Source organism: Clarias gariepinus, chromosome 2 (genome assembly GCF_024256425.1).
Source record: "Clarias gariepinus isolate MV-2021 ecotype Netherlands chromosome 2, CGAR_prim_01v2, whole genome shotgun sequence".
NCBI lineage: Eukaryota > Metazoa > Chordata > Actinopteri > Siluriformes > Clariidae > Clarias > Clarias gariepinus.
In genome coordinates, this window is record NC_071101.1 from 37,004,834 (window position 1) to 37,032,807 (window position 27,974).

The window sequence follows — 27,974 nt, forward strand, 5'->3', positions numbered from 1 at the left end:
GCAGACAGTCTTTTTTTTTTCTTTTTAATCGCCATCAAGTTAATAAGATAATCCATCTTGCTTATAAACACTTTATACATTTCAACACAAGTTAGTAACATTATCAGAAATGACAGTATCTAAGGTCATGTTCATTTGAGAATATCTCAACAGCAAATCGTTAGCAAAAAAGGGCAATAAGAACCATGTGAAGTTCATGATTCAAGAATGTACATTTCTACAGGACACACAACAAACAGCAGTTGCATAAGTTTACAATTCAATTTAACTGCAGAGAAACACCATGTATGGGTCCAGTAGCGATGTATAAGCTCATGTTCTCTTCGCTTTATCAGCATAAAGTTTCAGATAAAGTCAAAGTGTTAAATGGAAGGACTTGACCATTAGGGTCATTAGTTTTTGGCTTGCAGTTTACTTTTATAGTGCCGTTTAAGTAATTGTCTCTTTTAGGCGAGTCTTCGCTTGTGGTTCTGTTGTTCTTTTTGCACTGAAGACTTCTGTCAAACATGGTGGGAGCCACTATATGTTTATCACTGTAATCTTGCACTGAAAGAGAAGAACTCGCCACCTTGCTTTTTATGTGATTAAATGATGCATCTTCTGATTTGTGTGTTCCATCATTAATCATGCAGTCTCTGTGTGTGGAAAGCATTTGAGCATTTATGGAATCAGGTGGAAGTATACATGGACTGGTTAAGCGGGATCCATCAGCCCCTGAATCATTAGGTGGATGGTCCGGTGACTGATGGTGCAATGTGTGCACATGACAATCCCTAAGGTAGCAGCCATGCTTTTTGGGAGAGCTAATTCTTGGTGTTGGAGCATCAGAGCACTTGTGGAAATGGGTAGGAACAAACTGGACATTTTTGGCATCATGATTGATGGTTGTAGTGTGCATCAAGGGAGAGAAAAAGCACTGATCTTTGGCAACATGATTCCTTGTTGAAGCAAACTCTGAAGCTGGGCATGGACACTCTTTATCTTGTATACAGTTGTGGTGATGGGTCCACTCTCTGCACATTTTGTGCTGGGACAAAAGATGGCAACAGGTACAACCTGTATTATAAGAGCAACTGTGCAGATATGCATGATCTGTTTGTGGCATGCCATTAGGAACAGAATTTTCTTTTACACACTCTGTTCTGTTTTTCAACAGACAACATGATGCATGTTGAGGAGCACTTTCACTTGTTAAATGATTACATTCTGTTTGAACATTACTTGCTAATGGCTCAAGCTCATACTCTACCACCTGTCCTCTGGTCTCTGACTGGTACTTGCTCGTCTGGCAGGGTTTACCTTCGTGGTACGTGGCCGAAGAGTCAGAAGTTCTTGCTTTAAAATCATGACACTTTGCAAACAAATTAGGCATAGGGATTTGTCCACACGTGCCCTGTGGACCAATACAGCGACACAGGCACTGAAAGAAGAAGGTTGAAAAAGCCCAACTGATACACATGATGAGCATCAGAAACGTGCCTAGCTGGGTGTAAGCCAGCACTGTGGATGGCATCATCATCGCTCCAGCAACAAACGTAGTGAGTGCTGCCATGGCAATGGCTGAACCCATTCTACTCAATGAAAAAACCACCTTCCCTTCCCTATCAGACTCTGGAGCAAGCCGGTACGCTACACCATAATGGACTGCAAAGTCTACAGAAAGCCCTACAGCCACTGAGATGGTAACAGACTCTAGTATATTTAGTTCCCACCCCAAGAGCACCAATGACCCCACAGTTACAAAAATAGTTCCAGCGATAGAGATAATGGCGTAAAGGCTAATAATGACATTCCATGTAGTTAAAAGCATAACACTGAAAGCAACCGCCACTGACAGTGCCATGGCGATAAGAGTTCCATCAGACAGACTATCCTGTAGGTCATAAAATTCCAAATTGCTGACAAACCAACCATAGCTTAATCCATCTGGAGCATTCTTCAACTCTTCCTGGATCCAGGAATCCACCTCATGGTAAAACAAATGCATTTTTTCATACGCTAAGGTGAAGTGATATGTACTGTGAAACTCAAGCACGATGGCACGAATTGTATCATTGATGTCAAATCTTGGCCCTGGAGTTTTACTGTCCAAATGATAGACAGTGCTGCGATCCAGCTCCATAATAGCTCGCTTGATGCACAACTCAAAAACGTCCTGTTTATAAGGGAACGTGGACTGACTGCAGCACGGGTAGACTCGAGCCTCGTCGCAGTCTTGGTTCTCCATCCACTGCTTAAAAGTCTCCATAAAGCAACTGGTGAAATCTTGTTCATTAGACTGGAACACAAAGCTTTGGTTCCTAAGCTTCTGACAGAAATTGAGAATCCATACTTGGTTGGCAGGGCTGGCGATGTTAAAACTGGTGTCGAGTGTCAGTTTGCCTTTATTTTTGGGGTTCATGGGATCACCGCTGTCTATTGGAATGACACCCCATATTATTGTGATGGGCATGTGGAGATCTTCTCCATGATGGACACGTTCGAACATGAACAGTTTTTTGTATTCTGCATCATAACGTTCAAAAGGATGTGTTGCGCGAAACACTTGAAATTCTGACAGCTCTAAGGAAGGTAGTTTTATTTTAGGGCTTACACAGACGATATACGCTCCAACACCAGTCATGACCAGGAACCAAAAGAGCCACAGGTAGCGCAGCTTGATTACGATGCACGGCAATACCTTCTCAAAGAAAACGCGCGAGCACTCTGATAGAGTAAACAGGCACTTGCTGGCATTCTGATACATGCTCTTGAAAAAGCTTGTGGTTTGATGTGGTGACCTGAAGCACATAAAGATATTAAGCAGGTATCTCTCGTGAAGAACCACTACAGCTGGTAACCAGGTAACCATGAGGACATAATTGACCAGGATAGCAGTGCCAGCGTAGACGCCAAAGCAGCGGATGGCTGTAATGTTGCTGACGTAATTAGCATAGAAGGCAGCGGCTGTAGTAAAGCTGGTGACGAACATCGAAAGAGCAGCATGCTGAAGTGTGACACTTACAGTTTCCGAGAGCTCGGAGTTTGGCTTGTCAATTTTTGTGTAGTTCCAGACATCGCATAACACGAATGCATCGTCTGCGCCAATTCCAACAAGGATAATTAACGCTGTAAGGTTCATAAAGGGAAAGAATTCAAAGTTGAAGACAACCCGATAAAGTACATAGGAGATGATTAAGGAGCTGATGATGGCAAACATGGTCATGATGGTGATAAAAATAGACTTTGTGTATACACACATAACTATGAGGACTATCACAATTGCTATTGCAGGATACACAGTATCTGTAAGAAGGTAGTCCTGGAACAAATTATGTTTGATGCCAAACTCTATGCCAGTGATGGTGGTGATACCATCTGTGGAGTTCCAGTTCTCAAAGTTGTCCAGGTAAATGTTCATCATACTTTCCCCTTTCTCTGTGGGAGAAAACAACATGCTGTATTTTAGTTCAGGGGGATGAAATTCAATGTTCTTTGGGTTAAGGAAATCCTTGTCCACTAAAAAATGTAAGATCTGATATACAGCATTGTATTTTGTGCATTTCCTTGGCACACTCGCACACTTGAACTGGTCTTTCCTGCGGGTGTTTGCATCCCAACACTCCGGACCTAACGTTCCGTTGTAGTAGAACTTGGCACAGGAGCGCAAGACCTTTAAGGTAAGTGAAACATCCCTTTCTGTGATTTTTTGGCAGGATGACCTGTTGGTGAGCACAGCTATGTAGTTTCCAAGGGTCCAGCTAGGACAACAAGAGGCAGATGTGGCGCGCTGACACAAACTCCAGTACTGTGGGTGGGAACGAACCTGAGAAGACATTATGATTGTGCTTATTTAATCAATGCATGACAGTCAAGCTAACAGCAATTTGTTTCATTTACAATGTTTTTTATTTTATTTTTATAAATACTAATCAAACATGAACCTTTCCACATTTTTAGCATTTCAATCTGGAAAGGAAAAGGGTTTACTGGGATTAGTCATCACCAAAGAATTCTTTGTAAAAAATTTCTTTTAGTAATGGTAAAAGTGAAGTTGTTGTGGGTGAATACATTACAGTACGGTGTAGGATTTAGCTATTCAACATAACATTTAAAAAAGCATCTTTAATGATGTTACTATAGCCAAAAATTAGACTAGCTGCCAAACTTATGGAGTCTTTTTTTTGTAAATTATATCAAAATGTTTGAATGTTCTTTTCAGATTTGATTTGAAGGCAGCTGTTTGTGACATCTATGATTTCCAAAGAATATCAAGGAGAATATTCAGCAATTTGTTAGACATCTAAACAAAATTTGGACAAATTTGTTCATGAAATTTGGTGCATTTAAATTGCCCTATTTTGCATTTCATTAGCAAAGTATAAGGAACATAACACACCATTTTAATAAAACCTGAGAACTGAAGAAGTGCACATACCCTCGTATTGTCGAAATTGCACATGGATTTTATAGCATGTACATTCCACAAATTCTTCCCTTCAGCAGAGGTAAACACAATTCTAGAGTAGCTGTCACCTGTGAAAACCCAGTTGGACAATAATTACCGAACAGAACGCTAGTTATATATGTAACAGTTGTCCCATAGACCTCAGATATTGATAAGAAGCCCCAAGAAACACCTGGATAGCAGACGTCAAGTAATGCAGTGATGCAAGATGTGTTGTGCATGATGTGCAATAAATTTTATAGACAAATACATTTTTGCCTGGCTGGTGCAGATTCTCAGTAACGATAAATTCTAGAAGTTATCCAATGTTCATAAACTCAGTTACCAAAAACTAGCTTCCTACTTTACTCCTCCAATCCAACAGGGTGATCTGAAACACCCAGATTGGGACTTATCTTGGGACTTAAGATATGACACTACTATTCAGAATTATGGTAACCTTGTTAAATCTGGAAAGTGAACATGGCAAAACCTAGGGAGTCTCGAAATGGCACACCTAGAGCCAGGTACTGAACTGTAAATTTTAATCAGTATCAATAAGCCAATAAGCATGTGGATTACACCACCAAAATATAGGGCTGATGTGTGCGTTGTAGTTTTAGAGGCTTGACTACAGGGCTGCATGATTTAATAATAACAACAACAACGATAATAATAGAAGAAAAACAAAAAAGTAAACACACACATTGTGATTATTGACTTGGAACATGAGGCAGGGTGTACCCAAGGGCACACAAGCATCCACACTCTTACTATGTGAAATTTAAAAACACCAACTAGCCTACTCTGCATGTATTTGGACTGTGGGAGGAAACCCAGTGCACAATGAAGAACTTCAAAAGCTATTTAAAAAAAGGAAAGGAAAGTAAAAGTGTCCATCAAGGTGGCCCTTAGGCATAAATCAACATCTGCACATTTAAGGGACTGCTCCAATGCAAGCATCAAAACATGGATGCATGGCCAGTTAAAAAAAAATGTCCTCAGTGTGTTTGTTGATAAGTGCATTTTTTTCAATCAGTTTATGTCACCTCTGAAAGCTGTCAACACTACTTGTACTATAACAGAAAACACTGTCCAAACAGGTGGTGATGGGTACCAAAATGCAATATAAAGAAAATCCCCAAACGTTGCAATAAATGCCTTAACAGTGCAGTCAGGTAAAAAGTGAAACCTTCTGATGTGCACGTGTGCACATGCTGTGACCTTCTGACTCAAAGTAATTTTCTGACTCTGCAATCAGTTATGGCCACCCAGTAAAGGTTTCAGGTAATTAGTGACCGCGATGGCCAATGGCCAGTGTTAAAAAAGTTGGGTTAGATCCATAATTGTACATTCTCTTTCACCCCTCTGAACCACAAGGGATGCTGTTCAACAGCTGGATATCCTTTATAATGGTGGGGAAAAGTAAAGAACTGAAGGACCCTCAGGATGGGGGAAGATAATGTTCATATTGTTTACAATAGCAGTCATCCAAGAATCCCACCCGGAACCACATGGCGAGGGATGTAATGGTTTCCACCATCTTTGCCTGATCCCAATAAGGTGCAATTAGTTTGGCACTATACCTTTCTTTGGTCATCCTTAACAAGAAGTCTTTGTAAAGATCCCCAGGATGTTCCAACCACTAGCAAAAGCATTAGTGAACATGATTAATGCCAAGTCATTGACAGTAGAGCTGTTGCTCATCCCCAGCTTCTAGAGGGCCCATAAATTGCCTTAAGAAGAATAATATCAGGCCTACAATTCCTTCGTTCACCACTAGGAGTGCTGTCCCAAAGATGATCCACTGAGGCAACGTAGCCATTAGCGATAATAAACTCCGTAAACCTGTGGAAAATAAAAACATACTAAAGTCTCAAGGTTGGTCAACTAATAAAATTCAGCCATGGTTCATAATTCAGAGTGAGAGTCACCAAGGAGCAATTTTGCTCTGCATTTTCTTTTTGCATGCCTGACAGGTTGACATCACTCTAACAGTACTGTATATCTAAGTTAATGGGGATCATTTACCTCATGACTCAGCAATAGCCTCAATGACTACTGTACCAAAGCACTCACGCCAATCAAATGAGGTGTTTTGAGTGAGTGGTTTTAAGTCACATTTGGACTAGATCATGCTGGAACATCCAACTGTAATGGATCCTAGACTTCCTAATTGGTTGACCTCTATTAGTTAAGCTTAGCAGCTAGACCTCCAACTCCACGCATTGGAGTGGTGGAGCCAAGGGCAGTGTCCTCAGCCTACTTAGGTTCACATTGCTAGTCTTCCAGAGAAGGAAAAACAGCTTAGGGTCTGTTGCAAGAACAGCAATACATCTTTTTTTTTATTATAATTTTTTTGGGGGAATTTTTTCCTGATTTTCTCCCTAATCTGGTCATGTCCAATTCCTCCGCGTCACTAGGGGGCTACCACATTAAGGCTTGCATGAGCCCATAGACGCCCCTGATTGGCTGTAGAGCCGTGATTAATGTGGGAGCACTAAGTACCTCTCAACCCTTCCCTCTGAGAGAGCTTGGCCAATCAGCATCACCCGGGAATCGAACTCGAGATCTCCGGATGATAGGGCATACAACAATACATCTTTACATGTTGATAACACAAATGAGATGAAGTCCTGCACTTCTCACTCCTTTCTCTGCATAAACTGCTCCACAGTGATGCAATCATGGAAGACCTTACCCGGTCAACCAACATCAACCTGCCAAGAGAGCTCAGAAGCATCCCACCTTACTCTGACACCTGAAGGTGGTGAGCATCGTTCTATGCACCTTCAACACTTTCCACAGGAACGCCATATAGAGCAGGTCTTGACTAGCTGCATTAATACCTGGCTCTGGAATTGTAATGTCTGGGATTGGCAGACCCTACAGAGGACTGTGCCAACAGCTTCATTGGCACGTTCCTGTTCAGTATGTTTTCGACTGTAATGCCTTCAGCATCATGAATGATCCCTCCCATGATCCCACAATCCTATTGCAATTTATTTGCCTCTTGCATCTGGAAGACGCTTTTGCAGTATGTATTTAAGGACTACCAGACTTGGGAGCAGGTTCACATCCAGGTGTTTCAGGAAGACAAAAATACTTAAACTACATTACATGTTGTGGCAAATAACATGGGCTTTAAAATGCCTTACCTGGAACATCACAGAAGAAACTGTCTTTACTGAAGTCCCATTCTGCTTGTCTTTTATCTCTTTCAGAGTGATCCTCTGACCACCTCTCTTCTTGATGACTATAAGGATAAGGCGAAGCCCCAAACAAGACAAGACAAAATGCAAAGAGGTTACACAGACTTACTCATGCATAAGAGTAATCATGCACTCAGTTTAAAATTAACTGGATACAAGAGGGGCACTGCAAAAGTGATATATTAGCATATAAAAAGACTGAATATAGTGTACAACTCCTTAAAAAAACATTACATCAAAGCAAATGTAAGATTATTAAGCCTATTTTGAGACAAAGTGTAGTTTTCTTATCCTATTAGAAAACGATTTTGCTAGTTTCAAGCATTTTATCTGAGAAATATCTTAAAAATGAAGTAAAATGTGTTTAGAAATAGGGTTAATAATTTTACAGATTTGATCTTCATATTTTGCTTTTAAAAGAGGCAAAAACTCTCTTGTATTTTAAGTCTTGAGGAATATTTCTCCAGGCTCCCTGGAGGATTTTTTTTGGCTCTCGTTTTAAAGCCGGTTCCTGTAACTGAGCAGGTTCAGAGGAGTGATTTTTGTTTGTTAACCCACACAGTGCCCTATGATTCATTCAAGCATAAAAAAACCAACAGGTGCAGATGATGTAGGAGCTGATTAGTACACTGGTCTAACGGCCTCCATGGTCCCTAGTTGGACTACAGATGTTCCCAGATAAATGAATAGATAAGATTACATAGAAACCAAATATATAACTGTTAAACCTGTAAGATGAGTTCATTTATTTGCAGATTATTTTGATCATTTAAAGCAAGGGTCTTCAACTAAAATAGCTTGAGGTCCGGTAAATGAACACGAGGTCCGGACAACCCAAAACAGGCACTGATGCTTTAGGTGTAGGTAACATTTATGTATAAACAGACATAAATTTACATCCTTCACAAATTGGATCTCATTTTAATGCTGTTCTGTTCTGTCCTTTATGTTGCTTTGGTACAAAATAATTTAATTAAACCAGTAACAATGTCTGGCAAAAATATGATAAAGGAAACTGCCTTCATCTCTAATTCTGCACAGAACGTAAATTAATTTCAACATTCACAACTTAAAGGGGAAACTAAAGTGCTTTTTTCTGCTGAACTGAGATTAAAGACAATAGCAGCCTCCATGCACTTCTTTACTATTTCCCCATCTGTAAAGAGCTTATGTTATGTTTTCCCAAAATCCCCTGTATTCTCAGTGAACATTCATGAGCTCATTGCTGGGCGGTGAGTGAGTGAGAGAGGACCTGTGTAGATCGCTCCTACTGCACTTTAAGCTCATTTATTTTCCTCGCCCTTACCCCAGACTGCTGGGGGTAAGTTTCTTCAAAGTGTCAATGTTTAGCTTCGTAATGGCGTTTAACGTTTCCACTTTTGACAACCGCAACAGAGCCCGAGCAAATAAGACACACAGGCCTCGTAGAGATTTGCCACCCATTCATTTTGGAAAACTCGGTTTTCCGAATCAACTTTTCTAATTTTTAAACGTGACATTTTTTTGCGACTTTTGGTGCCGTAGGACCCAAATGGCTCTACTGAGCTGACCTTCACGTGCCTGATATACATTTTATTTCATTACAAAATAGCGTTTGCTATATACTGTATATATATTATTGTATTTTTTATTAAGTCAAAAGGCTTCGCGGTCCGGATTCGGACCGGAGTCCGCCAGTTGCCGACCCCTGATTTAAAGCATTAAGCAAAATAATCTGCCAAGAAATAAATGTCCAGAAATAATCCTAAATAACCTCAATACTAGAAAAAAAAATGTATATTGATTTAATATTCAAGGTATTTTTACTTATTGACTTTGAGCCACAATGTTCAATTTCAGCAAAATAGACATGTTCCCTGACCTGTAGATGCCACTTTGAAGGTCCTGTTTAATAATTGCAAGTCCCCATTTATACTAAAACTGTGTGCGGCTGCAATAATGATTCACCGTAGCAGAGTGGTTGGCACCTTGATTATACCAGTGTTCCTTAAAGAGCTAGCCATCTCCATATGCCATGCTCACCCAAGAGCCCTGTACGTAAGGTGGAGATGCTTAAAGTCCGCTCCACATGAATGCATACAACATGTAGATCTAAAGTGTGCATAACTGAAGACAGATTTTTCCCCCCGCTGGCAATCAACTTAGCAAAAACAAACAAAAAAAAAGGTGGAGTAACTACATACTTTGGCAGTAAACCTAGCGTGCATGTGGTTCTGGCGAAATAAATATGGAGTCATCTTGCTGACCAAATGTGTTAGAGAAGCACAGAGGAAACAGAGTATTCCCAAGTAATCAAAGAAAGTAAGATGTGCCAAACTAACTATGAGAACCAATTCTGAAAAAGTATAGAAGAGTGCACAGATAATCAAAGATTGCAAACTTTGATCATTCACTTTGATGCACTATTAAATTAATTACGTATGGTATGTATGAAATGGCATTGACTCATGGAAATAGTGATCTCATGGTGAGGATAGCATGGTTTAGAGATGAAACCATGCTAAAGCCTGAACTTTAAACAGTTAGGCTTTATCGAGAATTAGCAAGAAGAAAAAAAATAGAAAAAATAATATCCAAGCACGGTGGTGGAAGAATCCTGTGGTGGTCTTGTTTTTCAGCAGGACCTAGGAAACTAGACAGCGGTATAAAACCAAATATTATGCAATCATAAAAGAAAATGTGTTTTAGTCTGCAAGGCACTTGACACTGGAGGTTCGTCTTTTATATAAAAAACATTCAAAAACATACTGGAGGGGCTCGAAACCAACAACCTGATTATGTTAGCATTGCCTGGTCAATGCCCGAACCTCAATTCCACCCCGACATACCACTGGGGTACATTTAAATGTAATCCTATTTTAAATTATAGATGAAGCCTTTATTTTTTAATAATAATTATATTATTTTTAGATGCATAAAACAAGGACAGTGGTACCTTTTGGCCTGCTCATCTGCATATTTGAAGGGGTAGTTGGCCAAGGTGGCTTTGTAGCCTGTGTTTTTCACCATATTGTTCCATGTGACAAGCCTCTGACCTATTGCAGTGCCCCTTGGTTCGAAGCCCTAACAACATGCAAACAACCAAAAACAAGGGAGAAACTATACATTAGAGAACAATGAAAGTTCAGCACACTGTAGGTATTTACCTTCTGCAACTCTGCAATAATTACATAGGCAGGACAATAAGAAGGGTAATTGTTAAATTGTGTCTACCTTGGGAGAAAGCACCACCGGTATAAATCCTCAAGTGTAAACCTTCCAGTTAAGTTTCAAGGTCAAATAAATCAAAATACATTTTGCATCAAGTGCATTAATGCTTTTATGATGCCAGATATCGTGAGAGAAATAAATGCCAATGTCTTACCAATAATGGATCTGAGAAGTCGGGCAAGTCTGGCACAAGGACACCTACTAACGTGCAGACAACAATGAGTATGGTGCATACACCAAGGACCACCACAGGCCAGTCAGCAATGAGCTCGGCATAACTGCAAGTGTGCCCAAAAATAAGGAAACAAAAACAGTAAATTTGGTTAATTATAAATTGATGTTTAACATGCATGAGTAGATTAATAATATACAGTTTGTATAGAGAAGGAAAAACAAAAAGGGGGGGGGGGTGATTACCTTTTGGGGAACCGGAATGGTCGCGCAGGGCTGCAAGGGAAGTTTGAGATGTTAGTGTTACAGCAACAGACAGAAAATTCCATTCACTAATTCTCTACTATTTTCATTTCTATATAATGGCATTGAGCAGACACCTTTGTCATGTATAAAACTGAGCAGTTGAGGGATAAGGGCATTGACCAAGTACTGAGCACTAAACTAAAATTAACACCGAGGGTACTTAAGGTTCAGCCTGTTGCGAATACAGACATTTATCCTATCAGATACCTGCCAGGATTCTTCATCACACGGTACCAGCTCCAAACTGGTACCCTTAAACACTAATTACTACTGTTGCAGTCCAAAACCACACCAAAGCCCAACGGCTGCCTAGGTTTGAATTACTTCATTATTAATGGTTGCTACTATACTACCAAATTTAGTGTTCAACAGTATTAGATTTTGGGAATTGAGTCTCTGTTAGAGCAGGAAGACTGTTTCAAATTCCAAGCCTGACCCTGGATGCAACTACATTCAGTACCACCACCCCCTGTTATCAGTGTAAACAGTCAGGACCTCAGGCTTACACATAGCTCTAGAGAGGAGGAGTGCAGCATAGACACAAAGAACAGTCTGGATCTCAATAAAACGACAGTTTTTTTAATCTATTTTTTTATTCTATTTAAATTCTAAACGAGTCAAACTAAGACATTTTACTCATATTTTCTAGTGAACATCAATTTCACATGTAACAGAATGGTCTGCAACCGACAAAAAGTCAGAGAAAATTTGCTGCACATATGATGATAAACTTTATTACCCATCATCCGTCATGTAAAAGTAAGATTGTCTTAAAGACTCAGAGCTTCCCTAAGACATCGCATCATATCGTCTACCTAAGCATTCTTTTGTTAACGGTCCTCAGTCAATCACCGCTTTCAAACAGACAACATAAACGCTGGTACTGAAATGTACTGAGGGGTTTTAGTGTTGTAGCAGTTCCCCGAGACTGATAACTCCTTCACTTCGATACCACCCTGTGACTGTTCAAGGTATAACGCAATCATACAAAGAGAGAAATGAATGATGTTCTAGCACTGATTGAAAGGTACATGAAGGGGAGACTGGTCTAATCATTTTAAAAGATAAAAAATTTCGCAACTGAGAAACATAGTTGGAGGGGGAAAAAGTTTTTTAAATAAAAAAAAAATAATGTAAGCCTGCTCTATGAATTACAATATTTAAAAAGAAATGTACACTTTAAGTCAGTGCTAATGTTCTAATGCCTTCCTTTGATCTATATCTACCAGGCCAACTTCGAGATGTTTATGTGAGCAGAAGTGTTAGAACAATCAGTTGCTTTTATCTTTTGTGATTCTTTCCCAGGTTTGATCTGCAGCTTTAAAGGCAAGGCAAATGCAACCAAACGTTACGTTTCCTTTACCTTAGAGCTACCTGTTCCAATACTTTTGCTCACCAGAAATTGGGTACTCTGCCACAGATTGAAATTTTGAAAACTGTAGGCCTCGGGTGGCGCACTGGTCAACGGCACAAATCACTTTAAATAAGACACTTTACAAAGTCACTTTGTATGCATACTTGCACACCACAGCCATTTAAATATTCTAAATCTGTTGACAAAATTCTATTTTCTTTTCTATACTTTTATACTTGGTATATATATATATATATATATATATATATATATATATATTTTGCTTTTTTTTTATAGATATCTTGTTCTTATTTGTAAAGTTTATCTTACTATTACTTTATACAGTACATTTGCACTAGTTAATCTTATTTTCTAACGTATTTCTTTTATTACAGTATATTTTACTTTGTACAGCATATTTTACTAGTCAATTTTATTTTTTTAAAGTATTTCCTTCATTCCTATTATTTCTTATGTATAAGCTTTTACTATTCTTTTCCTTTAAGGTCACTAGCAGTCGTATAAGCATTTCACTGCATATCGTACTGTGTATGACTGTGTATGTGACAAATAAAATTTGAATTTGGTAAAGTGCGTGCGCTCGCCCTCATCAGGACAATCTTATCAGGACATATCCTGTTTCAATGATGATTACATATAAAAACCATCCTATACACATTTAATAGCTCAGGCTTAAGATAGCACGTTAATGAAAATCTTAGATGGACAAATTGACCGACTAAGGACAAAAATATTCATTAGTTGGCGAGAAAATGGCCCTTCAGTGCCGAACATGAACAAGGATACGATCATAAAAAAAAAACAACTATTTCTTCAGATTACCTCAGGTTTTTGCGTGCATGTCAAACTTTATTGAACTGTTCAATATAAAAAGCCTTTTAGCTTTGTGAATCAATGTATTTATTCGACTTCACAACCGATACTACGACTGCATATGAACATGCATAAATAGACAGCGCTTTAGTTCATGTTTATCAAAAAGTATGAAATATGGTGGGTTTCAGAGTTGCTCATTTCACCTCGGCGTAGGGACAGTATGAAAACTGTGTAATAAGAAACTAAACGAAACATGCTTAGTGTTGATTAATGACTTAATAGTGTGTGCCAAAGGGGGGGTGGATAAAAGTTTTTTTTTTTAAAAGGAGTTCAGCCAGTACAGGAAGCGCAGTGACCTCTATCTGGTGGTGAGAGAAAAACAACAGCAACATTATCCTGAATTCCAACTATATGCTTAATTTTTTCATAAATCTTGCAGACAAATAATAGATCAGTGTACAGGATCAGCAAGAACTTTTGGAACGTTCTTACGAAAATTTGTTTCTTGGCGTGAAAGTGCACATAGCAGGGCAGCCATGCTTTCTTGGGAGACTGTGGAGAATTCTGAATTTGTTCTATCAGTCCGGACGCCGAGGGAGAGCAGTTATATCCGGCGAGGAGCACACAGACCTCATACTGTGTTTATCTGAACAAGCTTTAAACATGTTCGGAGGGAACATTCCACCAGCAAGGAGTGTGTGTGTTGGGGAGGTGGTGTGTCCGAACTTTTTATGGATAAAAAGAAAAAGAGTGTCTGATGAAATGAAAAGAAAGCTAGTAATCAGTCTACTCAAAGTCAGTAAAAGGAGTTCCTTTGCTAACCCGTGGAACTCGAAGACATAAGAGTCTATAGGTATCTATAGCTAGACTTACATGAACTTGATAACTCGACAAAGTGCCATAATAGGGAGAGAAAGAGTAAAGAGAATAAAACAATGCAGTACTCTTTAGGCAAGGACCGACAGGCAAGGCCACAAGTATGAATCAAGTTACGAAAGAGCTCATAGTCAGGGTCAAAAAACCTCTCCTGTGGATTTTATTATTAAGGCACAAAGCCTAGCTAGGGTGCGTATTCACAATACACCCAACAGGAAGCTGGCTCAGCGTATGTGTAGCTTGCTAATCGCAGGCTGACCGACCACAAAATACAACCAAAATATGACAAAAGTTTGTGACCTTCACACTCAAGATGCGGTTTTTTCCCCACATCTTTAGGGACAGAGCGCTAGAGAATGGACAGGCCGCTTTGGAAAGCTTTAACGAGACTGCCGGTGGCGAGACCGTTGACCGCCTAGCAGTTCGGAATAAAACGTAGGACTAGAAATTGAGCGGTTTTAGAATATTCCTTAAGGTCAGTACTAGTACAGATTGCTATTGTTACAACATAATGATAGGGTTATATAAGCATGCTCTTAGACATGATGGAAAGCTTTTATTGAACAAAAAAAACAAAAAAACAACCACCATCTGTTTGTTCCCTGTTGAAAGACTTCAGATGTGATAAATGAGCTGTAATTCAAATCTGGCTATGTTTTAAGAGATCTTATATAACTAGGATAAGTTAAGTGCATAGTTAAACTTTTTTTTTTTTATATCTAACAAGTTGATTCTATTCAAACATTCAGTACTCCTGACACTAAGGATTAGGGCTGCTCGATAATGGAAAAAAATCATAATCACGATTATTTTGGTCATGATTGAAATCACGATTATTTTACACAATTAGTTATTGACTTTGAAAATATTTTGCATTTATTGAACAGAACAGTGAAATCTCCTTAAAACAGATTAGGGCAAACAAGGTCAACAATGTAGTGCACTTCCAATATCTTTTAAAAACAAATGATAAATAAAATATAAATATTAAATATAATAATAAATACTCTGGACAAGCGTTATGCTTTGCCATCTCTAATTTATTATTTTCCTGAATCCTTTGTTCTCAACCATGCTAATAGGGCACATGTCTTTGGCTAAAAAGTATGCAACGGCATCTGTTATTTTTTTGTGCCTTTCTGAGCTGGATGGATACGGAGTTGCACTGAAGGGCGGGTCTTTAATGGATGAATGTGTTGCGGAGGATGTTGTGGGGGTTGTTTGTCGTTCTTTCTGTTTCTTTATTAGTTGGTCATATAAACAGTCTGTGTTTAAATTTTAAATGGTTAAAAAGATTTGTGATGTTACCAACCGATGCCGACACAACCGCGTAGCAAATCTTGCACCTAATATGTTTTTGATCCACATCTGCTTTTTCGAATCCAAACTGTTCCCAAACAACAGAATTGCTTTGTTGACCAAAGACTTCTGTGGCTGCTCTGTTTCCGCCATCTTCACTCGCGCTGATTTTTAAATGCGATCAGATACCACATACGCAACTTCTTCGCTGACAGTATAGAGTGAGAGAGTTCAGGTCTCTGTACGGGCGAAAGTGCGGATGCGTGCGTCAGAACGCAGGTCAAAATAACTTTTAAAAAAGTGAATAATCGGTTTTCCGATTATACCATTTTTGTGATCGTTGAGACCCGAAATCAAAATCGAAAACGAAATTCGATTAATTGCACAGCCCTACTAAGGATTATCTTTGTATGATAGCGTGACAGGCTAAATGTAAAAATAGATTTAGAATAGAATAGAATAGAATAGAATAGATACAGTCCAGACAAATTAAATGTAATTCTGTAAAAGTGCCAAATCCAAATGATAAACCCTAGTGTGTTTTGTTACACAGGTGTGTGAATTGTGTTCCACAGATATGCTTTGTCTATATTCATGTGAATTGTGTTAGATAGTTTACCCAAGCCTTTTTCTGTTACAGTTCTTCACTAAATCACGGGTTTATTAGTCTGAGGGGTTCTAGTCTGTTCCCCGAGACTAATAACTCCTTCACTCCGGTACCGCCCTGTGCCTGTCCAGGGTGTAACCCAATCGCACCACAAGATAAATGAACGGTGTTCTCGTACAGACCGACAGGCTGTGGATGCAGTGCATGTTACAGTGAAGTACAGTATTTTTACACTCCATTTAGTTCAAGTCAGTGCTAACAATTCACTAATGCTGTTTTTTTTTCATGTATATCTACCAGGCAAAATTTCTAAAATGTTTGGGTAAGCAGAAGTATTGGAACAAACTTGTTTTTGTGTTTTATGATGCTTTCCCAGGTTTGACCTGCAGCTTCTTTTATATCTGTTGCTTGAACTTTTTCGAATCCACAGAAACTTCCAAAGACTTCACTTCTGAGATCAAAATGAAGATAAACCTAAAAAAATCCGATCCTTACAAATTCTATCATTCAGTTCTGTTTTTTTTCTCACTGAGCAGTTAAAGTAATACAAGAGGGTGTGGATCACTCAGAATGGATTGAACTGTGTTTTACAGTTGCGTGTGTGAATTGTACTATAGAGGTGTGTGTAAAGTGAGATTTGTCTTATGCAGATTTGCAAATTGTTACACAGGTATGAACTGTGTTGTAAAAGTGTTTTGTGTAAAGTAATGTAATATTTGTAATTGTGTTTTAGAGGTGTGTGTGTGTGTGAATTGTGTTCTACAGGAGTGCATGTGTGTGCAAATGCTGTCATAAATATGTGTGGATTGTGTTCTATAGGTGTGTTTTAAATTACACAGGTGTGTGAGAATTCTGTCATAAAGGTACATGGACTGTGTTCTATCTGCTCTTATGACAGATAGCTTAGTTTTTTACACAAAGAAGTGTGTGTGGATTGTGTTAGAATGTTGTGTGTCTGTGTGGATTGTGTGTAAAGTGAGTAACTTAGATTCTACAGGTGTGTTTTGTATATAAAGGTGTATGAAATGTTTTACAGAAGTGTGTGTGTGTGTGTGTGTGTAAAATCCATGTTCAAGAGGTGTGTGTGTGTGTGTATGTAATCCATGTTCAAGAGGTGTGTGTGTGTGTGTGTAATCCATGTTCAAAAGGTGTGTGTGTAATCCATGTTCAAAAGGTGTGTGTGTAATCCATGTTCAAAAGGTGTATGTGTGTGTGTGTGTGTGTGTGTGTAATCCATGTTCAAGAGGTGTGTGTGTGTGTGTGTGTAATCCATGTTCAAGAGGTGTGTGTGTGTGTGTAATCCATGTTCAAGAGGTGTGTGTGTGTGTGTAATCCATGTTCAAGAGGTGTGTGTGTGTGTGTGTGTGTGTGTGTGTGTGTGTGTAATCCATGTTCAGGAGGTGTGTGTGTGTGTGTGTGTAATCCATGTTCAAGAGGTGTGTGTGTGTGTAATCCATGTTCAAGAGGTGTGTGTGTGTGTGTGTGCGTGTGTGTGTGTAATCCATGTTCAAGAGGTGTGTGTGTGTGTGTGTGTGTGTGTGTAATCCATGTTCAAGTGTGTGTGTGTGTGTGTGTGTGTGTGTGTAATCCATGTTCAAGAGGTGTGTGTGTGTGTGTGTGTAATCCATGTTCAAGAGGTGTGTGTGTGTGTGTGTGTAATCCATGTTCAAGAGGTGTGTGTGTGTGTGTGTGTGTGTGTGTGTAATCCATGTTCAAGAGGTGTGTGTGTGTGTGTGTGTGTGTAATCCATGTTCAAGAGGTGTGTGTGTGTGTGTGTGTGTGTAATCCATGTTCAAGAGGTGTGTGTGTGTGTGTGTGTGTGTGTGTGTGTGTGTGTGTAATACATGTTCAAGAGGTGTGTGTGTGTGTGTGTGTGTAATCCATGTTCAAGAGGTGTGTGTGTGTGTGTGTGTGTGTGTAATACATGTTCAAGAGGTGTGTGTGTGTGTGTGTGTGTGTCATCCATGTTCAAGAGGTGTGTGTGTGTGTGTGTGTGTGTGTGTGTGTGTGTGTGTAATCCATGTTCAAGAGGGTGTGTGTGTGTGTGTGTGTGTGTGTGTGTGTAATCCATGTTCAAGAGGTGTGTGTGTGTGTGTGTGTGTGTGTGTAATCCAAAGTCAAGAGGTGTGTGTGTGTGTGTGTAATTCATGTAATTCATGTTCAACAGGTCTGTGTGTCTCGGTCTGTGTGTCTCGGTCTGTGTGTCTCGGTCCGTTCTTCCGTCCGTGTCCGTGTGGGTGTGTCCGTGTCCTCCTCCGTCCGTTCTTCCGTCCGTGTCCGTGTGGGTGTGTCCGTGTCCTTCTCCGTCCGTTCTTCCGTCCGTGTCCGTGTGGGTGTGTCCGTGTCCTCCTCCGTCCGTTCTTCCGTCCGTGTCCGTGTGGGTGTGTCCGTGTCCTCCTCCGTCCGTTCTTCCGTCCGTGTCCGTGTGGGTGTGTCCGTGTCCTCCTCCGTCCGTTCTTCCGTCCGTGTCCGTGTGGGTGTGTCCGTGTCCTCCTCCGTCCGTTCTTCCGTCCGTGTCCGTGTGGGTGTGTCCGTGTCCTCCTCCGTCCGTTCTTCCGTCCGTGTCCGTGTGGGTGTGGGTGTGTCCGTGTCCTCCTCCGTCCGTTCTTCCGTCCGTGTCCGTGTGGGTGTGTCCGTGTCCTCCTCCGTCCGTTCTTCCGTCCGTGTCCGTGTGGGTGTGGGTGTGTCCGTGTCCTCCTCCGTCCGTTCTTCCGTCCGTGTCCGTGTGGGTGTGGGTGTGTCCGTGTCCTCCTCCGTCCGTTCTTCCGTCCGTGTCCGTGTGGGTGTGGGTGTGTCCGTGTCCTCCTCCGTCCGTTCTTCCGTCCGTGTCCGTGTGGGTGTGGGTGTGTCCGTGTCCTCCTCCGTCCGTTCTTCCGTCCGTGTCCGTGTGGGTGTGGGTGTGTCCGTGTCCTCCTCCGTCCGTTCTTCCGTCCGTGTCCGTGTGGGTGTGTCCGTGTCCTCCTCCGTCCGTTCTTCCGTCCGTGTCCGTGTGGGTGTGTCCGTGTCCTCCTCCGTCCGTGTCCGTGTGGGTGTGGGTGTGTCCGTGTCCTCCTCCGTCCGTTCTTCCGTCCGTGTCCGTGTGGGTGTGTCCGTGTCCTCCTCCGTCCGTTCTTCCGTCCGTGTCCGTGTGGGTGTGTCCGTGTCCTCCTCCGTCCGTGTCCGTGTGGGTGTGTCCGTGTCCTCCTCCGTCCGTTCTTCCGTCCGTGTCCGTGTGGGTGTGTCCGTGTCCTCCTCCGTCCGTTCTTCCGTCCGTGTCCGTGTGGGTGTGTCCGTGTCCTCCTCCGTCCGTGTCCGTGTGGGTGTGGGTGTGTCCGTGTCCTCCTCCGTCCGTTCTTCCGTCCGTGTCCGTGTGGGTGTGTCCGTGTCCTCCTCCGTCCGTTCTTCCGTCCGTGTCCGTGTGGGTGTGTCCGTGTCCTCCTCCGTCCGTGTCCGTGTGGGTGTGTCCGTGTCCTCCTCCGTCCGTTCTTCCCTCCGTGTCCGTGTGGGTGTGTCCGTGTCCTCCTCCGTCCGTTCTTCCCTCCGTGTCCGTGTGGGTGTGTCCGTGTCCTCCTCCGTCCGTTCTTCCCTCCGTGTCCGTGTGGGTGTGTCCGTGTCCTCCTCCGTCCGTTCTTCCCTCCGTGTCCGTGTGGGTGTGTCCGTGTCCTCCTCCGTCCGTTCTTCCCTCCGTGTCCGTGTGGGTGTGTCCGTGTCCTCCTCCGTCCGTTCTTCCCTCCGTGTCCGTGTGGGTGTGTCCGTGTCCTCCTCCGTCCGTTCTTCCCTCCGTGTCCGTGTGGGTGTGTCCGTGTCCTCCTCCGTCCGTTCTTCCCTCCGTGTCCGTGTGGGTGTGTCCGTGTCCTCCTCCGTCCGTTCTTCCCTCCGTGTCCGTGTGGGTGTGTCCGTGTCCTCCTCCGTCCGTTCTTCCCTCCGTGTCCGTGTGGGTGTGTCCGTGTCCTCCTCCGTCCGTTCTTCCCTCCGTGTCCGTGTGGGTGTGTCCGTGTCCTCCTCCGTCCGTTCTTCCCTCCGTGTCCGTGTGGGTGTGTCCGTGTCCTCCTCCGTCCGTTCTTCCCTCCGTGTCCGTGTGGGTGTGTCCGTGTCCTCCTCCGTCCGTTCTTCCCTCCGTGTCCGTGTGGGTGTGTCCGTGTCCTCCTCCGTCCGTTCTTCCCTCCGTGTCCGTGTGGGTGTGTCCGTGTCCTCCTCCGTCCGTTCTTCCCTCCGTGTCCGTGTGGGTGTGTCCGTGTCCTCCTCCGTCCGTTCTTCCCTCCGTGTCCGTGTGGGTGTGTCCGTGTCCTCCTCCGTCCGTTCTTCCCTCCGTGTCCGTGTGGGTGTGTCCGTGTCCTCCTCCGTCCGTTCTTCCCTCCGTGTCCGTGTGGGTGTGTCCGTGTCCTCCTCCGTCCGTTCTTCCCTCCGTGTCCGTGTGGGTGTGTCCGTGTCCTCCTCCGTCCGTTCTTCCCTCCGTGTCCGTGTGGGTGTGTCCGTGTCCTCCTCCGTCCGTTCTTCCCTCCGTGTCCGTGTGGGTGTGTCCGTGTCCTCCTCCGTCCGTTCTTCCCTCCGTGTCCGTGTGGGTGTGTCCGTGTCCTCCTCCGTCCGTTCTTCCCTCCGTGTCCGTGTGGGTGTGTCCGTGTCCTCCTCCGTCCGTTCTTCCCTCCGTGTCCGTGTGGGTGTGTCCGTGTCCTCCTCCGTCCGTTCTTCCCTCCGTGTCCGTGTGGGTGTGTCCGTGTCCTCCTCCGTCCGTTCTTCCGTCCGTGTCCGTGTGGGTGTGTCCGTGTCCTCCTCCGTCCGTTCTTCCCTCCGTGTCCGTGTGGGTGTGTCCGTGTCCTCCTCCGTCCGTTCTTCCCTCCGTGTCCGTGTGGGTGTGTCCGTGTCCTCCTCCGTCCGTTCTTCCCTCCGTGTCCGTGTGGGTGTGTCCGTGTCCTCCTCCGTCCGTTCTTCCCTCCGTGTCCGTGTGGGTGTGTCCGTGTCCTCCTCCGTCCGTTCTTCCCTCCGTGTCCGTGTGGGTGTGTCCGTGTCCTCCTCCGTCCGTTCTTCCCTCCGTGTCCGTGTGGGTGTGTCCGTGTCCTCCTCCGTCCGTTCTTCCCTCCGTGTCCGTGTGGGTGTGTCCGTGTCCTCCTCCGTCCGTTCTTCCCTCCGTGTCCGTGTGGGTGTGTCCGTGTCCTCCTCCGTCCGTTCTTCCCTCCGTGTCCGTGTGGGTGTGTCCGTGTCCTCCTCCGTCCGTTCTTCCGTCCGTGTCCGTGTGGGTGTGTCCGTGTCCTCCTCCGTCCGTTCTTCCCTCCGTGTCCGTGTGGGTGTGTCCGTGTCCTCCTCCGTCCGTTCTTCCCTCCGTGTCCGTGTGGGTGTGTCCGTGTCCTCCTCCGTCCGTTCTTCCCTCCGTGTCCGTGTGGGTGTGTCCGTGTCCTCCTCCGTCCGTTCTTCCCTCCGTGTCCGTGTGGGTGTGTCCGTGTCCTCCTCCGTCCGTTCTTCCCTCCGTGTCCGTGTGGGTGTGTCCGTGTCCTCCTCCGTCCGTTCTTCCCTCCGTGTCCGTGTGGGTGTGTCCGTGTCCTCCTCCGTCCGTTCTTCCCTCCGTGTCCGTGTGGGTGTGTCCGTGTCCTCCTCCGTCCGTTCTTCCGTCCGTGTCCGTGTGGGTGTGTCCGTGTCCTCCTCCGTCCGTTCTTCCGTCCGTGTCCGTGTGGGTGTGTCCGTGTCCTCCTCCGTCCGTTCTTCCGTCCGTGTCCGTGTGGGTGTGTCCGTGTCCTCCTCCGTCCGTTCTTCCGTCCGTGTCCGTGTGGGTGTGTCCGTGTCCTCCTCCGTCCGTTCTTCCGTCCGTGTCTGTGTGGGTGTGTCCGTGTCCTTCTCCGTCCGTCCGTGTCTGTGTGTCCGTGTCCTCCTCCGTCCGTCCGTGTCTGTGTGGGTGTGTCCGTGTCCTCCTGCGTCCGTTCCTCCGTCCGTGTCTGTGTGGGTGTGTCCGTGTCCTCCTGCGTCCGTTCTTCCGTCCGTGTCTGTGTGGGTGTGTCCGTGTCCTTCTCCGTCCGCCCGTGTCTGTGTGTCCGTGTCCTTCTCCGTCCGTCCGTGTCTGTGTGGGTGTGTCCGTGTCCTCCTCCGTCCGTTCTTCCGTGTGTGTCTGTGTGGGTGTGTCCGTGTCCTCCTCCGTCCGTTCTTCCGTCCGTGTGGGTGTGTCCGTGTCCTTCTCCGTCCGTCCGTGTCTGTGTGGGTGTGTCCGTGTCCTTCTCCGTCCGTCCGTGTCTGTGTGGGTGTGTCCGTGTCCTTCTCCGTCCGTCCGTGTCTGTGTGGGTGTGTCCGTGTCCTTCTCCGTCCATCCGTGTCTGTGTGGGTGTGTCCGTGTCCTTCTCCGTCCGTCCGTGTCTGTGTGGGTGTGTCCGTGTCCTTCTCCGTCCGTCCGTGTCTGTGTGGGTGTGTCCGTGTCCTTCTCCGTCCGTCCGTGTCCGCGTGGGTGTGTCCGTGTCCTTGTCCGTCCGCGTGGGTGTGTCCGTGTCCTTGTCCGTCCGTGTGGGTGTGTCCGTGTCCTTGTCCGTCCTTCCGCGTGTGTCCGTGTCCGTCCGTCCATGTGTGTGCCCGTAAGGGCGTGTCTGCCTGCCTGCCGGCGTGTCTGTATTAAATTGTCTTCTGCATGTCTGTAATTTATGTTCAACAGGTGTGCATGTTTGTGTGTAATATTGTCTTCTGCATATGTGTAATTCATTTTTAACAGGTAGGTGTGTGTGTGTGTGTGTGTGTGTGTGTGTGTGTGTGTGTGTGTGTGTGTGTGTAAATTGTCCTCTTCATGTGTGTAATTCATGTTCAACAGATGTGTGTGTGTGTATAAACTGTGTTATACCGGTGTGTTTTGTAAACAGGTGTGTGCATGAGCAATCTTGCTGCAGTGGTCGCTGCTGATCTGTCGCTTCTGTTCTAACATGGCTGTTTCTGAAAATCAGTACTCCGGCATGGGGAACTATTTCCCTAGCTACAACGGTGCGTAAAGAAAAAGAGAGAGGATTTAAAAAAAAATAAAAATAAATAAATAAATAAAAATAAAAAATAAAAATCAACCAGAAACCTGTTACCTGAATGTGGCCATGTTTGGTTGGTTCTGGAAACGCTCCTGCCACCGGTGCTGCATGCAGAAGCTAGGTGTCCCCTGGACACAACATGGGCCCATGTGAAGAGCCCTCTGTGCATGGAGTGAGCCCTGGAAGAGACTGCCTTCCTGCTGGTTCCCGTTACAGCATTCCGGCTCTTGAAATGGGCAGCAGGCAGAAGGATGATGCGGAAGAGTGCAGGGTAACATCGGAGACTTGAACCGTGACGAGAACGCTGAGGAGGATGATGAAGGTTGGATAGAACAGTTCTGTTTGACACAGGTTGGGCTAGGTGGATCCGTTTTAGACGCTGTTCTCGCGTTCTGCTCAGTGTTCTCACCGATATCCGGTGGAGACTCGGCGACAGAGCTGGCAGGCGTGCTTGGTGTTGGATCACTCATGCTTTGAGGAAGTCCACCACTATTTAGGGGAAGAACATTGATAGAAGCCTCAGTCAGAGCCATGGAGCTCGCACTATTTGCCTGGGAGGAGGAAGACAGAAGAAGATGATAATGTAAAAAAGATTCCATAAAAGTTTTCACAGTTTAAACTGTTTAAAAGGATTGTTTTTATGTTGACAAAAGAAGTGCCTAGGAAGCTTTTTGAATTTTATCAAATTTTAATGATATTTTAGGAATTCAGTGCCATTTGGTCTAACAAGGTAGGTTTAATGCCCAATACGCAAAAGACCTCTGTGAAAGAACCATGCCAGAGAGAAACAGGGCCTGTAGGCTAGAAACTCAAATTAGGCAAGTAGAAAATACACAGGCAGGAGGAAGAGATTGATTTAAAACAATAATCTTAACCAAAAATAATATAGCCTAATATAATATCTAAACTAACAATGTACTGATAATACTAATTTTATCTTATTATATATCATGATTATACTCCTTTTCTAACCTTAATCAAGTAAAATAAAAAAGAGTGTAACCAAAGGATGACTTGTTCACACAGAGCAAAAATATATGGAACTTTAATGCAGACAGAGCGTAATGAAAAAGTGCAGAAAGTACTTTGCCAAACTTTCAGTTTAGTTTTTTTCCGGACACAGAGCACAGATGGTCGAAATACATTTTGGGAGTCGATCAATAATCAATAATCAAATCTAATACTATAACTTACTACTACAACTAACACAATCACTCTACTGTATATTATACTAAATAACCGAAATTCATGTGTCCATAATTAGCAATCCATATATATAAATACGTATATTATCAAATGTCATTGTGTAAAATCATCTACTGTAGGTTAATGAAAAAATTATGATTTAAGAATTGTCTTATGAAAAAAATTTTAATGATCAGTCTTTTAAATTAGAAATAATAATTAAAATAATATAATCTGAGGTAATCAAGCTTTGACAAAATTAATCATACTGATCCTAAACATAATTACGTTCAATAATGATTATGACATGTAATGTTGATATCAAAAAAGTATAATAAAAATAAAAATTTATAAATAAATTATTTCAATAACTAATTGTACCAAGGACAGTTGAGACATGACTGTGTCATAAAATAAAATTATTATTACACATCCTGTAAAAATCTCAAAACAAAATTAAGTTGTCAGCACTAGTAATCGATATTCTGGTTAGAAAAAAAAAAAGAACAAACCAAACTCTCTTTGGAAAAAGGAAAGTTCAATTTTTTTAGGCCCAATGAGACCGACACAGATATGAGTAAATAAAAGATGAAATAAGAGGGTTTAGAGATAAGACGACACCACTAGGCCGAACAAATTAACACATATCTACTAAATATTAAATAAAAATTGAATGAAACAAAGAAACAAGGAGGAGCGATGAAGCACTTGTCAGGTATATAAACCCATGTAAAATAAGGGAGTAATGGACTTCAAGGACCCTGTAGTTAGAGCTTTGTGGGGTGTCTGTCTTTCTATATTCTTCAATAAATTTCTTTGCTTTTTCTCTACTTAAAAGTTGTTTGGTTTTGTTTAAGATCTGGTGAGGTCTGAAAAAAATTGCAACGACAGAAGTTGGCAGGAAAAAGATGCAGAAATTGATTAAAATGCCGAAGCTTTGAAGCTTCAAAAAAGAGATCCGCTCTCCTGTTTGCATCTCTTGATGTTTCACTTAACCTGTAAAGCAACACCCGCTCATGCTACAGAGAGTTAAACATCAGTCTGTTATGTGTTCTCAGCCGATACAGAAAGCTGAACACAGGCCAGATCTGTAGAAAGCATGTCCTTCTGTATCTGTCCTGGAATGACCTTACAGTTCTTAGCACCTTAATCACCTGATATACATGCCGAGAACCTGTCCTCAGAAAAACCAAGCATAATCAGCACAGCACCTGGAAGCGTGACGCTTAACATGAAATACAGGAATTCCCATTAGCACCATTTCGCTGATGTGGTCAGACTTCAAGGCAGACATCTGAGCCTTTTTCACCTACCTGTACTATAATTATAGAGATGATGTTAGAAGCAGAAGCAGCCAGAGAGACCTCTAACTACTGGAGTTCAAAGCATTTCTATATAGGTAGGCTTTAAGAAGATTCATAAAAAGGTGCATTTTCAAGCTCTTATGCAGGGAGTGCTGCAACAAAGGACCATTACTCATCATTTTCTCCAAGTTAGGTGTTCACATAAATACCAGCACTCTTGGACTTTTGGATACTGAAACCATCTATACATGATGTCACGTTGCAATGATAGGGTTAATGTTTCGGTACACTGCATTTCAAAGGGTTCATGAGCTGTTGAGGAAAAAAAAAAACAGCGTCTCACACAAGCCAGAATATTTTTCCTATTTTAGTCTGGGGAAAGTAAAACCGAGGGGAATAAATGGCACCCGTTTATCAGCCCTCTGAGAACATGAACACCTTCTGTGGAGCCAAAAACCAGGAATGGTTACACAGTTAGGGGTTATCATTCAAAAATATACCAAAAGAGTAGTATTTTTAGTAAAACATCCAGTATATGAATGCTGTTTTCCTGTTTTAAAAAGAAAAGCATAAAATCAATGTGGGTTTGGGGGGGCTTGTATAAAAGGTTTCGCTAGGTTCTTTGTAGTTGCTAAAACTTCACAAAACCAGTTTATAGAAAATTAACACTCATTACAACTCGTACCGGAAACAGGCCTTAAAGCACCCATATTTACTTTACAGTTCATCAGCTGGCTGGCCTCAATTCATAAATTCCTGTCAAGGTTGCTTCTAATAAAACTAGTATCCCTTCTTCCTTTTCATCTATTCCACGTCTCTGATGATGTCATTAAGTCTTCTGCAGTAATAGGACAGATATTTGTTGTGGGGAAAACAAACAATCCCAGTGCGGTTAGAGAAAAATATCAGCACTCTTGACTCTCGGTCACATTAACCAACTGGAACTGTAATAAGTTATTAATTAAAGATCAAGCGTTCCAGTGTTAGCAAGGAACATCTAACACTAACACTTTAAAATGTAATGTTTGATAGCTTGAAAGTTGGGGTACAGCTCTACAATCATGCAACTTCACCACATAATGAGTTATAAATGTGACGCTGGCTTTTTGGGGGCGTGGCTATAAACAGACTGAAAACAAACATTACAGTCAGGAAGTCAGGTTTCCTATCAATTCATTTATTTAATCATTTGCTAGGGAACTCATTTATTCCAAGACAGTTAATATATGTTTATAAAATGTATAAAGTTCATGTGTATATTGTTCATAAAAAAAAATAAGGAAATCGATTTAAAAAAATTGAATATATTGTGACTATTACACCCTTAAAGATGTATTTAGAATAAGAAAGAAAAAAAAAGGTTTGAACCTGTCTGAGATTTTAGTTTGAGAACAAGACAGATTTCAGGAAGAATCAGATGGACAAAAATGAGCTTAAAGAAAAGATGGAGAAGTTTTGTGGTGTGTGTCTGGCTGTTACAGGTTACACAACTAATTTCTTAAACGCACCAGAGAAAAGAAAACACTAATTTCTCTCTCACACTTTCCTTCCTTCCAGTCGGATATTTACCTTCTAAGAGTCGACAAACTTTCCCCACTCTCTTCACACACACACACACACACACAGCTTCCCTCCTCGAGTTCTCGGCTTTTTCTCTTTAACACAGGAGGAAACTGCAGCGCTGGAATCAAACACGCGCGCGTTTAAAATGTTACATTGTAGCATTTGCTCGGGACAATGCTGAGCGCGAGACGCCTCAGGACGCCGCTTACCTGCAGCTTTGTTGCCAGGAAAAAATCAGAGCTGAAGTTTTTCCTTGTTGGTGTTGATGGTGAAGGTGGTGCGGTTGTTCTGTGCCCTCCTTCCTTTCCACAGGAAGCAGCAGCCATTTAAAATAAAACAAACTAATAAAAGAAAATGATGTTTATTTCCTCGCGGTAAACAAACTCCCCTCTCGTGCACAGTGTGCTTGGTGCTAACGTTGCCGTAAGGGTTTGAGAACACGTAGGCCCAACGCCATTCCCCACCAGATTCGCCACTGTCCTGTGATTGGCTCTTCCTCTCAGCCTGTCCAGCAGCTGGATTTTCACGCTGCTCGGGATACTTCCCATTCCCGTTCCCGTTCTCAACCCCTGGAGTGACGCCCTGGCTCCTCAGTGAGAAGTCTGCCTTCTGGGTCGTCCTTCATGTTATTCAACACCACGCATGCACCTCCTCCTGGAGAC

At 43.0% G+C, this 27,974-nt stretch overlaps 1 protein-coding gene across 1 annotated transcript; it reads right to left on the minus strand.

Annotated features, from left to right (window-relative positions):
• On the minus strand, positions 1-27,936 carry disp1 (dispatched homolog 1 (Drosophila)). The gene is made up of 8 exons (XM_053482524.1): positions 27,522-27,936; positions 23,315-23,811; positions 11,266-11,295; positions 11,003-11,126; positions 10,574-10,701; positions 7,585-7,682; positions 4,418-4,515; positions 1-3,805 (listed from the first exon to the last, which is right to left on the minus strand). The coding sequence occupies exons 1-8, from the start codon at positions 27,636-27,638 to the stop codon at positions 332-334; spliced, it is 4,566 nt and encodes a 1,521-aa protein (XP_053338499.1). The 5' UTR covers positions 27,639-27,936; the 3' UTR covers positions 1-331.
• Between the last annotated feature and the right edge of the window lie 38 nt (positions 27,937-27,974).

What these genes read in the sequence shown, in the direction of transcription:
- disp1 (XM_053482524.1), bottom strand. Translation starts at nt 27,638, where the DNA reads ATGGCTGCTGCTTCCTGTGGAAAGGAAGGAGGGCACAGAACAACCGCA. An exon ending in CCATTCCGGTTCCCCAAAAG is followed by an intron (nt 11,127 to 11,265) that starts GTAATCACCCCC and finishes GCACACTTGCAG; the next exon opens with TTATGCCGAGCTCATTGCTG. An exon ending in GCAATTTCGACAATACGAGG is followed by an intron (nt 3,806 to 4,417) that starts GTATGTGCACTT and finishes ATGTCTTCTCAG; the next exon opens with GTTCGTTCCCACCCACAGTA.